Source organism: Diceros bicornis, chromosome 11 (assembly GCF_020826845.1).
Source record: "Diceros bicornis minor isolate mBicDic1 chromosome 11, mDicBic1.mat.cur, whole genome shotgun sequence".
In the NCBI taxonomy this organism is placed as follows: Eukaryota; Metazoa; Chordata; class Mammalia; order Perissodactyla; family Rhinocerotidae; genus Diceros; species Diceros bicornis.
In genome coordinates this window covers 70,762,294-70,775,033 of record NC_080750.1, presented here as the reverse complement: position 1 = coordinate 70,775,033, position 12,740 = coordinate 70,762,294, and the positions used below count along the sequence as shown (strand labels likewise).

At 44.2% G+C, this 12,740-nt stretch overlaps 1 protein-coding gene across 2 annotated transcripts in view; it reads right to left on the bottom strand.

The window, feature by feature from the left end:
- Positions 1–7,974: 7,974 nt before the first annotated feature.
- LOC131411547 (tumor necrosis factor receptor superfamily member 10A-like) overlaps positions 7,975–12,740 on the bottom strand; it is a 29,555-nt gene continuing 24,789 nt past the window's right edge. For both annotated transcript variants that reach the window (XM_058550523.1, XM_058550524.1), the window contains 2 exons: positions 11,741–11,816; positions 7,975–10,371 (listed from right to left, as the gene is read on the bottom strand). In XM_058550523.1, coding sequence (XP_058406506.1) covers positions 10,058–10,371; positions 11,741–11,816 — 390 coding nt within the window. In that variant the 3' untranslated portion in view covers positions 7,975–10,057. The remainder of the gene's footprint in view (positions 10,372–11,740; positions 11,817–12,740) is intronic.

The window sequence follows — 12,740 nt, the reverse complement described above, 5'->3', positions numbered from 1 at the left end:
ATGAGATGTGTGTGAAATGGACTGCACGCCGCTGTCCTATAGAAATATAAGGCGAGTCAGGTATATAAGTTTAAATTTTCTAATTGTTGCATTAAAAAAAGTTAAAAAGAAATAGGTGACCATAATTTTAATATCATATTTTATTTAATTCAATATATTCTAAATATTATTGTTTCAATGTATAATCAATATATATGAATTATCAATGAGATTTGCAGTCTTTTATGTAGTTTATACTACAGCTCATTGACTCTGGCCCAGCTACAGGTCAAATGCTCAATAGAAAGTGTAATTTCCTGTATTACATATTAAATAATAGAATGTATTAGAAGTTATATTTATAAAATTATTGCATATAATACAATCTCTTTTATGTAGATAAAATTTATATATGGGTGGCCAGCCCAGTGGCATAATGGTTAAGTTCGCGTGCTCCACTTCAGCGGCCCAGGGATCGTGGGTTCGGATCCTGGGTGCGGACCTACATCCCACTTCTCAGGCCACACTGTGGCAGCATCCCACATACAAAATAGAGAAAGATGAGCACAGATGTCAGCTCAGGGCTAATCTTCCTCAAGTAAAAAGAGGAGGATTGGCAATGGATGTCAGCTCAGAGCCAGTCTTCCTCACAAAAAAAAATAGTAATTCATATATTTATATATATATGGAACGTTCATAGATTTTGACAAAGAATCATAAGAACGTGTCTACCTAGTTACCAAAAATGAAAAGAACTAAAGGGTCAAGGGGGAGTGGGGGAAGTTACACTTTTCACTGAGTACCTGTCTGTACTATTTAAATTTTCTGACTCTGGTTATATGCATTAACCTGTTTTAAAAATATCAACAGTATGAGGAGGGAGGGGTTATTGGCCTTTTTTCTTGGTTTTCTTTTGTATACCATCTCTTTATTTTCAAAAAAATTGGAATTGTATCAGTCAGCTCATGCTGCAGTAACAAAATACCATAAACTGGATGGCTTAAACAACAGAAATTTATTCCTCACAGTTGTGGAGGCTGGAAGTCTGAGATCAGGGAGCCAGTGTGGTGATTTCTGGTGAGGACTCTCCTCCTGGCTTGCAGATTGCCTCCTTGTTGGAGAAAGAGAGCTCTGGTGTCTCTTCCTCTTTTTATAAGGGCACTAAGCCATCATGAAGGCCCCACCCTCATGACCTCATCTAACCCTCAGTACTTCCCAAAGGCCTCATCTCCAAATACCATCACATTGGGGGTTACAGCTTCAACTTGGGAATTTGGGGAAGAGGGGAACACAATTCAGTCCATAGCAGGAATGATGCGAGAAATAAAATAAGACTGAATAGTCTAGATGGAAAGAGGTCATTGTCTATGTGACTGTTTTCCATGTGATAAAGGAGGGACAAGAAGCAGCAGGAAGTGGGAGAATCAGTTGCTAAAAGGGGTTGGAGAAACAAGACTGTGACTCAGAACCAATGGGACACCTCACGTTACATCATGTCACAAAATCAATTCCACATAGATTATATAGCTATATGCTACAGATCAAATCGTTTAAAAAAGCCTTACCAAGGGGCCGCCCCGGTGGCGCAAGCGGTTAAGTGCGCGCGCTCCGCTGCGGCGGCCCGGGGTTCGCTGGTTCGGATCCCGGGCGCGCACCGACGCACTGCTTGGCAAGCCATGCTGTGGCGGCGTCCCATATAAAGTGGAGGAAGATGGGCACAGATGTTAGCCCAGGGCCGTCTTCCTCAGCAAAAAAAAAAAAGAGGAGGATTGGCAGATGTTAGCACAGGGCTGATCTCCTCACAAAAAAAAAAAAAAAAAAAAAAAAAAAAAAAAAAAAAAAAAAAAAAAAAAAAAAAAAAAAAAGCCTTACCAAGAAATTAAAGAAGTTCATCTCACCTTTTGTTGGGGGAAGGACTATGTAAGTGTATGAGCAATGAAAAAAATAAATGTATCCATAGGTTTAATTACTTAACATTTAAAATTTCTACATATTAAAATATTAGCCCAGCTGGATGAAAGACTAGAGGAAATCACCCAAGCTGAATAGATAAAAGAAAAAAGAATTAAAGAGAACGAGGACAGTCTAAGGGACCTCTGGGACAACATCAAGCACACTAACATCTGTATTACAGGTGTCCCAGAAGGAGAAGAGAGAGGCAAAGGGGAAGAGAATCTATTTGAAGAAATAATAGCTGAAAACCTTCCTAACCTAAGGAAGGAAACAGACATCCAGGTACAGGAAGCACAGAGAGCACCAAACAAGATAAACCCAAAGAGGCCCACACCAAGACACATTATAACTAAAATGTCCAGAATTAAGGATAAAGAGAGAATCCTAAAAGCCGCAAGAGAAAGGCAACAAGATACATACAAGGGAAACCCCATAAGGCTATCAGCTTACTTCTCAGCAGAAACCTCACAGGCTAGAAGAGAGTGGCACGATATATTTAAAGTGCTGAAAGGAATAAACCTACAGCCAAGAACACTCTACTCAGCAAGGTTATCATTCAGAATGGAAGGAGAGATAAAGTGTTTCCTGGACAAGCAAAACCAAAAGGAGTTTATCACCAAGAAACCAGCCTCACAAGAAATGCTACAGGGACTTATTTAAGTGGAAAAGAGAAGACCACAAATAGGAATAAGAAAAGTATAAAAAAAAAAAAAGCAATAAAACCACTGGTAAAGGCAAATTTACAGTAAAGGTAGCAGATCAACCACCTATGAAGCTAATATGAAGGTCAAAAGAGAAAAGTACTAAAATGATCTATTTCCATGATAAGAGGGTAACAGATACACACACACAAAAAAAGAGGTTAGATATGATATCAAAACCATAAAATGTGAAAGGAGGGGAGTAAAAGAGTACAGCTTTTAGCAAGAGGTCAAACTAAAGAGACCATCAACTTATAGCTTGCTATATACGTAGGTTATTATATATGAACCTCATGGTAATTACAAGCCAGAAACCTATAATAAGTACACAAAAAATTAAGAGAAAGGAACCCAAACATAATACTGAAGAAAGCCATCAAACCACGAGGGGAGAGAGCAAGAGAAGAAGAGAGGAAAAGAGAAAAACTATTAAAACACCCAGAAAAAAAGTAACAAAATGGCAATAAGTACATACTTATCAATAGCTACTTTAAATGTCAATGGACTAAATGCCCCAATGGAAAGGCATAGGGTGGCTGACTGAATAAAAAACAAGACCCGTATATGTGGTGCATACAAGAGATACTCTTCAGACCTAAAGAAACTCACAAACTGAAAGTGAAGGGATGGAAAAAGATACTCCACGCAAATGGCAATGAAAAGAAAGCTGGGGTAGCGATACTCATATCAGACACAATAGACTTTGAAACAAAAGCAATGCATCATCCACTCCACAATGCCTGAGTGTGGAGTTTGACTAGATGGTTCTCAAAGCAGAGTCACCTAAAGCATAAAAAGAAAGAGGGTTTCATTCAGGTATCATAAAAAGAGCAAATCAAAGAAATAGAACATAATAAAACTCAGTTACTCAAGAAACAATAGCAAGAGAAACACTAAACATCTTACATTGGATGAATGAAAATACTACTGATAATCCCTTTTATTTAAGAAAGTAGAAAACCATTCACAATATAGTCCCTTTATATGGCTCCAGTATCATCTCCTGTCACACCTTCACATGTACGTACCTTTCCAGGAAGTCCCATAGACCTTCCCATGTCTCCCCATTGTATCACATTCTCTCTTGCCTCCATACTTCTGCTCAAGTCTGACCACCCACCACAACCCCCACCAACTTCTAAGGTCTTGCAAGATTGAGCTCAAGTGAAACGACTCGACATGCCTTGCCCCAAAGGAGCTTGGTGTCCCTTCCCTTGCACACCCTTGAAACTTCCATAACACCCTATGCATGCCTATCCCATCACATTGCATTAAAACGACTGATTTTCTTACTTGCTCTCCCACTAGACTGCATTCTTTGAGGCTGGTGATCAGTCATCTCTAATCCTAGGGCCTACCACTATGCGAGGCACAGAGAGAATGCTCAATATATATCAAAGGAATAAAGCCACAGCTAGTGGCCCTTGTGCTTTGGCCCTCATGATGGTGAGGATAGCCCAAGTTCAATCTCTGTTTTAGAAGTAAGATTCCTGGTAGTTCACCAGGTCACAAAACAGGATCTACGTACACTCTCCAAGCCCTAGGAAATGATCAAAGGTCTAATCTAGTACAGAACAGTGTGAGACATTAAAAATTAAAATCCAAGGCCACTCTGACCAATGTGAGCTATCTGCCACCTCCCTTTTATTCATGTATCTCAAAGCTCTTCCTTCCTAAGGTAAAGAGAGGCAAATGACAGTTATCAGCCAAAGGAGACAAATTTTCAAAAAGGCTAAGGAAGGTCAGAATAGGGTAAGTCATGAAAATCGGTACATGTCCAAAGCTTGAAAGAAATCTAGGCTGTCATTAAAATCTCCAGGCACTTGACCTAAAATGTTAATAAGCCTCTGAACCTTTCCTTTCCCTCCCAAATCAGCTTCTTACTTCCCTCTCTTCAATACTTTTTCCCCACCCACCTACCTACCCACCAGCTGGCCTGCCTTTCTTTCTTTCCCTTCTTTCTTTTCCTTCCTTCCTGTCTTTATCAATACGAATAGAGCTGGTGAGAATCTGGCAAACAAATGACAACTTCAAACTATACGTGGGGTGTGTATGAAGTGATATCCAATTATTTGTTCCTTCATTTGTTCCTTCATTCATTCATTCAACAAACCTTTCGTACTGGGCACTGTGCCACACACTGTGGATACAATTCAATACTGCCCCCGCCCTCACGAAGCTCAAAAGCTACTGAAGGGGACAAGTAAATAAACGGCATAATAATGTTCTATGATAAGTGTGACTACAAATGTTAATTTAATTTCAAGGTGTTACGGAGGCATCCAGCTAAGACTGGGGTGGGAGTGGGGCCAGGGGGGCGGGGGGGGCCAATTAAGAGTGGGTGTCTTAAAGGACAAAAAAGGTCAGTTAAGAGAAGTTTTGGGTGGAGGGAGCAGTGTGTGCGGAGGCAAACAGTGTTCCAGGAACAGCAAATAGCTTGGTGTGGCTGAAGTGCAGAAAGTCATGAGTGATGAGGCTAATACAGCAGACAGAAGCCAAGGCACAGAGAGCCTTGCATGCCGCACTGTAGCACTTGGAGTGTGCTGAAGGCTACCGGGATCTACTTAAAATTGAGGCTAGGGGCTGGCCCGGTGGCATAGCGGTTAAGTTCGCGTGCTCCGCTTCCACAGCCAGGGGTTCACCGGTTTGTATCCTGGGCGCGGACCCACTCACTCCTCATTAAGCCCTGCTGTGACGGCATCCCATATAGAAGAACTAGAAGGACCTACAACTAGCATATACAACTATGTACTGGGGCTTTGGGGAGGAAAAAAAAAGAAAAAGAGGAAGATTGGCAACAGATGTTAGCTCAGGGCAAATCTTCCTCAAGAAAAAAAAAAGAGCTTTAAAATTGAGGCTAGAGAATGACATGATTAGATTTGCATTTAGAAAGCTCTCTCTGGTAGCAATGTAGAGAAAGTACTACATGAAGGGGTAAAAGACTGAGGCAGTAATCCAAGTAGAAGAACTTCGAATTGATCAACAGAATCTGTTGATCACAGAATGAGAGAGGTGCAACATAAGATGTAGAAAGTGCTCTATACTGAGTTTGAGACCAGGTTATCACTGATAAGCTTTCTCTTTTGAACAATAAATTACTTAGAAAAAATAAAAATAAAATATTAGCTCAAATAAAAAGGCCAACATAAGGCTAGGCATCTATTATCTGTATGTGAGAAAATGCATGGGCACCAGGGCATGTCTTCAAAAACAAGACAAAAATCTAATAAGTATGTGAAACACAAGCCAATAAACACAGAAATGCATATTTAAGCCAATTATTATTTTCCTGGTTACCAAAGAAGAAAACCAAAGAGCAGTGATGTCAGATCAAAACTAAAGAACTTATTGGTAGGAACCCAAACTGTGTGTGTGTACAAGAAAAAATACCTCTACAAACTGACCCAAAATTTCTACTTCTTCTGGAAAGCTGCTCTGTGAGTATGATCAGAAATCTGGTCAAAGGTTTATTTTCAAATATGTTCACAAGTTCTCAGTTCTCAATACGCTGGTGTAGAGGTTTCTTGGGAGGGTGGTCTCAGGGCTCCAACATCGCATCAAACGCTTGACTGATTTTGCCCATCTTGAAAATGCAGATTCTCCTCCTCCTCTTCATAGGGGGGCCTTGCAGGATGATTCTTGTGGTGGGGATAGTGGTGGGTGCAGCGTGGGGGTCAAAGATTAGGAAAAAAGACATGGAGCTGGACAACAGGAGTCCTCTGAAAGAGCCCCACCTAGTGCTGGTTTGGGGTAAAGAGGAGGTGAAAAGGGGAGAATAGAGCAGGAGCAAAGCAAGGTCCATCCAGGGAAGAGAAAGGATGGCACTGGATGACAGGGGAGGATTAAGACAGCAGCCTGTGGCCCCCATGGCTTCAGAGTGGAACTAATGAGCAGATGGGCAGGGTCAGGAGGAGGTGTTCACAAGATGGCTGCAGCTCTGCACCCAGCACCTTTGCTCTGTGGAAGGGGGCAGAGGTGGGGCCACGGGGCCTCCCAGGAACTCTAGGTGAGAGTGAGGACCAGGTGCTGAAGAGCAAGAGGAGGGGAAATGGGTTCCCGTGAGCTTGCAGGGCTGAGCCATCTGGCCCATTGATGAGGATGCAGACAGGCCGGTGGGGAGAGAGAGTGAAGGTGGCCCAGGAGGTGCAGGAAGCTAAAGGAGAGGGGCCACACAATGACCCCAGCAACCAGGGCCAGCTCTCCCCTCAGGGACCCACTGCCCCTTCCCAACTGCTCTGTCAGAGCCGGTCTGCACCACTCAGGGGCCCAGCAGACCCAGGCGCCAGCCGGCTACACCACCTGGGGAGGCTGTGGGGGAGCCAGGCCAGGGCTGGGGTCCCTCTCCCAGGGGGAAGGGCAGGCAGGTGAGGGAGGGAGGAGGTACTGAATTCCAGTGGCTCAGGAACCTGGCACTTGGAAATCCAGAGTCAGAGCAGGAAACCCATCCATGCAGGGCAAGCCTGGAGGCATAGAGGGGAGAAAGGAAGGAGCAAATCTCACAGCAAGAATACACACCCTTGCACTTGTGTCTCTCAGAGCTGCTTCAGAGGAGAATGGGGGAATGGGGGAGAAAAAACCCACACCTCTTTTTATATAAGGTTTCATATTTAATTTGGTCATGAATTCATAAACATATGAGCATTTTGTACCTAACAGCCTTCCTCGTATTATTGATATTACCAACAAACTCTTCAAAGGAATCTTCCCAGTAGGAGAAACGAAAGGACAGCTAACCATTAAATAAAACTTAAAAAGTGTCATATTTGCACTGGGGATAAAGCAATAAAGAAGACAATTTCTTGCTCCCATGAAGATTCTCTCTGGTGAAAGACACACATGAAAGACACACATGTGAACACATAAATACACAACACACTTTACATGGGTACTCAAGGAAGTCTTCCGAGAAAGGGACAAGTTGGCTGAAATCTGACTGACAAGAATTCCCTCATAGCTCCATCTGAAGATATAAGGCAGAGCGTCCTGCACTGAAGGAACAGCTAAGGCAGGAAACACCTCAGTCTTTCAGGAAAGGGAGGGGTGCACCACGGGACCTTGGGAAGGAAGTGGGACAGGGGTGTAAACAACAAGGCCACAGGGGTCACCCCTTCCTAAAAACTCCAGTGGATACCATATCCTGAATGTGCCCAAAAGTCCAGGCAATTCCAGTTTTAGCGCCGCCACACTAGCTCTGGAGGAAGGACAACATGCAGTCTTGAGATGGAAACAACCAAAAACCCTGAGAATTGCTTCCCCCATAATATTAGCCTGCCATCACTGTACTGTGGAGAAGCGTTTAGTGTGTCAGAAGTTCAGGAAAAAACAGAAGAAAATCAAGGAATCACTGTAGTAATTAATAAAAGTTTATTGTGCACACAACAAAAAGATAGTTTGCAAACGGGGCGCATTCAAACCACACCATGAGTGAGTTGAGGCTCAGAGGTCCGTTGTTATAAAGCAGCTTCTATAGGGAGAAGGCAGGGACTGTTTATTCTTCACTGTGATGGGTTACAATATTAGAATTTTCTTAAGTAAAAGGGAATTGGTTAGCGATCACCCCATATCAATTCTGGGGAACAAGTTTTCTTTTTTTTTTTTTTTTTGTGAGGAAGATGAGCCCTGAGCTAACATCTGTCGCCAATCCTCTTTTTGCTGAGGAAGATTGGCCCTGGGCTAACATCCGTGCCCATCTTCCTCTACCTTATATGTGATGCCGCCACAGCATGGCTTAATGAGCAGTGCGTGGGCTCACACCCCGGATCCCAACCCCAGGCCCCCGCAGGGGAGCACAGCACTTAACCCCTATGCCACTGGGCTGGCCCCTAAGTTTTGCTTAGGTTTTCCAGAGGCATCAGCAAGAAGTGACCCAGGTTAAGTTAGCCTCACTTGTCTTGCAAAATAAACTAAATTAAGCTTTGCTTATATGACCAAACAGGTTTCATCTGCTCAGGGAATTTTCAAATCTGGTCTCTGTTTGTGTTTGAGTTTAACAAATGGCAGAAGAGCTAACATGGTTACTGAGGATTTAAAAAAATAAAATAAAGCAATAAAAGGACAAAACTCTAAAATATCAATCATTTTAGGCCAAATCACACAGTATTTAGGAATTGGTATTTCTGCATGAGTCTTTCGTGCAGGAAGCAGATGCTTACAGAGGGGCTAAGATCTTTCAACAGCCAATCCGTGTCCCCCCAGAGAAGTCCCTAAAAGCGTTTTCTATGTCTAATGCTTTATTTTTAAGTTGTGCTTGCTTATAGGAACCAAGGCAGAATATTGCCAGATGGCCAAACCACAGAACACGTCCAAACCAGAAAGGTCCAAGATGGCGGCGGGGTGCCATGTGCAAAAGGAAATGTGTGCAAAAGGTGCCCTGCGAGGGAAGGGAAGATCTGTGCATGCCCCAAATGCCCCGCCCCGAGCGATGATGTGGAGACTCCCTCTACTCCCCCCCCATCCCATAAGAAACCTGCTCACCTTCCCTTCCAGGAAAAGGTGTTTTAGAGCAGGCGCTCTGCCTCCTCCATTCATCGATTAATGAATAACGTTTCTGATTGCTATTGAGAAGCTGGTCTCATTCTATTGGTAGCGGGCAGCTCTGGGCAAAGGGACCCACTTGTGGGTCACCAGTGCCTTGGGGCTTAGTAACCTCTGGACCAAAAACGGAAGTCCTGGGCCTCAGATTCACAGACCATCAGAAGTGAGAGGGCCCATCTGGTGCTGAGTTAGCAAACCTTTAACACAATCCATGAGCACCATGGCAGACACCAGCAGCAGACCCATGTTCTCTCTCCCTTGAGCCCAGAGGGGGCTGAAGGTGCACTAACATGACCTGAAATGGCAGATGACACAGAACCTATTTGCCACCTCAGATCTAACCCCACCCACACCCATAGATGAGGAGCAGGAGGCCCACACATGACTGCCCAGTTCAGAGACACCCAGACACGGGGCTGCATGTGATACCACTTCTCCTCACTCGTCAACATCTGCCTATAAATACTATAAACATTCACACACCTATGAAACTATGCGTTGAAAAGGGGCACTTTAGAAGTTGCCGGTCTTCCAATCCTGGACAAGCTCAAAGTACATATGAGGGAGAACTGGAATCCACCAGAGCCCCACAGAGGTAGGGATTTTTCCTCCTTCTCCTTTTGTATTTCTACTTGTTTTTGATTGCCAGCTCTCATCCAGGCAACCCATGTAAACAACCAAGTGAGTACATTTCCAAAATCTTTTCCATGTTCATATAAATATAGAAAAATATAAATGTAGAAAAATGTACATCATATAGTGTTAAGCAATAGTTACACATAATTAAACGCACACATACCAACATGACATGTCTTACAGTAAAACAAATTCAAGTAAAGAGTGCAAGTCTATTAGGATAAAAAAGTGCAAAGGATGAGGTCCTAAAACACTCAGGACACAGCGGAGCCTGCCCCACCTTCCTCATAGACGAACTTTCCAGAGCCCACCAGGTGATCTTGAATTGTCTCCTTCGCATATCTTTCCCCCAGCGTTTCCAAGGCATCCAGCAGGGTGTTGACTGAGGCACCCCGTCCAGTTTTGTCGAGCCAGGTCACCAGCATTTCATACAAGGCATCCCCTGGGTCTAAGGCTCGAGCTCTGGACACGTGGATCTCGTTGTCCGTGAGACCCATCTGCCGCATTAACATGTTCCAGGAATTAATGGACACAATGCGTGGAAAGTAGTTGAAGAACAGCCTCAGGCCTAGGTGGGGAAAAAGCCACAGGGACTGTCAGGTGATTTGGGCCACCTTCAGAAAGGGCAGAGGATCCTCAGTCAGGCCTAGACCTAATGGAACCTGGTGGAACCTAGTGAGCTCCCCCTGCTGGTGAACCTGCTGCTCCGCGTCCCTTACCTGCTTCCCATCAGCAGAGAATCAGGCCACACTGCCTGGGCCTCATCTGAGCCCAAGGGACTGAGAGGAGTCAAGGTCAACAGAGAATCCTGGCCTAAGGGAGGGCTGAGAGCCCACCTGGGAGGGCAGATGGACGTCATGGGGGGAGAAAGCAGTATGTGGTAGGAGACAGATTGGGCCCTCAGAGGAGGGAACCTGCTCAGGCTGCGCTCACCATGAGAGTAAGGTCCCAGGGCTGCCACACCGGCACCCGTGGACAGAGCAAGGGCCTGGAGGGAGCAAGGTCTCTGCCTTTACACTCAGCCCGGCCTCACTCACCGACACTGTGGCAGAGCTAGTCGGGGACAAACAGACTCCAAGTAAGAATTTAACCCAGAAGATGGAGGATATACCACCCAGCTCGTGGGACTGTACTGCAGTGCACACCACAAGCCAGGACTACTTGTTTTTATTTTTCTAATAGCTGTATTTAAGAAAACAAAAAGAAACAGGTGATATTAATTTTAATACTACAGTCATGCACCGCATAACGATGTTTTGGTCAATGATGGACTGCATATACGACATCATACGGTCCCATAAGATAGCCTAGGTGTATAGTAGGCTGTACCATCTAGGTTTGTGTAAGTGTGCTCTGTGATGTTTGCACAACACCAAAATCGCCTATTTCTCAGACAATGCATTTCTCAGAACATATCCCCATCATTAAGTGATACATGACTGTATACGGTACTAACCCGATATATACAAAATATTATCATTTAACATACGGTCAATAAACAAAAAATTATCAATGGGATATTTTATATTCCTATTTTGTACTAAGATTTGAAATCTGGTTTGTAGTTTACAATTACAGCTCTTCAAATTTGGCCTACCCCAGGTCAGGTGGTCGGTAGCCTCCTGGGGCCAGTGGGTGCCGTACTGGACAGCATAACCCCTTAGGTGCCCTCAGTGTGGGTCAACCTGGCTCTGAACAACAAAGGAGAACAGAGGATGGTGAAGGAGGGAAGGACGGAGAGGTGTCAGGGGACAGAGGGATGCAGTGGGGGGAGAAGAAGAGGAAGGAGAGGAGGATTTAGGGTCCCGATGGTCCAGTGACAATCAGCATAGGAACCCCTGCTTCTAGTATCCTGCTCTGTGCTGCCCTAACAGCTATGGGGATGGCAGGTAGGACGCTGTCTGTCTTCCCTCCACTGCTCCGAACAAAATACTCACTTTCCGTGGGGTCTGCGCCGTTTGCTGGAACCAGCAGCCTCCTTCTCATCTGAGAGCCTTCAGCTCCTGCAGGTCCCTGTAAAATACAGTGGAGAAAGCCCTTAGTCAAGTCAGGATCCCAGAACTGAGCCTGACAACCAGCCAGCTGTGTGACCTGGGGCAGCCACCTCCCCTCCCGGGTCCCTATGGAGAAAGAGAGGAACCTCCTCCCCTGCTCAGCTCACGGGCTGTGTGTGCTCATGGAGGTCCACCTTACCTGCATGGCGCTCACTTCTCAAGTGTCGTTCCAGCTTTGACAATTTTATACACCCGAGTAACCATCACCCAATCAACACACAGAACATTCCCACCACTCCACACAGTTCCTTTCTGCTCCTTCTAGTCCATTCCCACCCATCCCCTCAGAAGACAGTCACTCCCCCACGAGCTTCTATGTGACTCAAATGAAGAATATATATGAGGGCACTTTGGGAAATCAAAAGTAAGAGTTTATTCCATTAATGCAAAGATGGTTTGATCAATAACAATGTGTCATATCAATAGTCTAAATAAGAGAATGAAAGCATCAGAGAGTCTCCACCGAGACTGGAAAGCATTTTATAAAATTAAACATGAATTCTGATTTTTCAAAAACACCTCAGAATAGGATAAGATCCTATTTTGCATCCATGGTGCATCCACAATGATGGGATTTCCTATATGAACACAAGAGTCAACATCATTCGTAATGCTGAAATATTCGAGGCCTTCCCAACGAAATCAAATCAAGACCAAAACACCTGCCTTCTCTAAGCGTCTTTGAACACCGTTCTGTAAGTTCTGGACTATGCAGCAAGACGTGAACCAAAAATGAGGTAGGACTTGAGGAGGCGGGCAGAAACAATCGTTATTTTAGATATGACTATGTATTTTTAAAAAACCCTATGTTTTGCACTACAATACTTAAAAATGAATGTGTGTCTTGCTGAATGTTAAAAAACATAGCAGAAACAAAACGTAA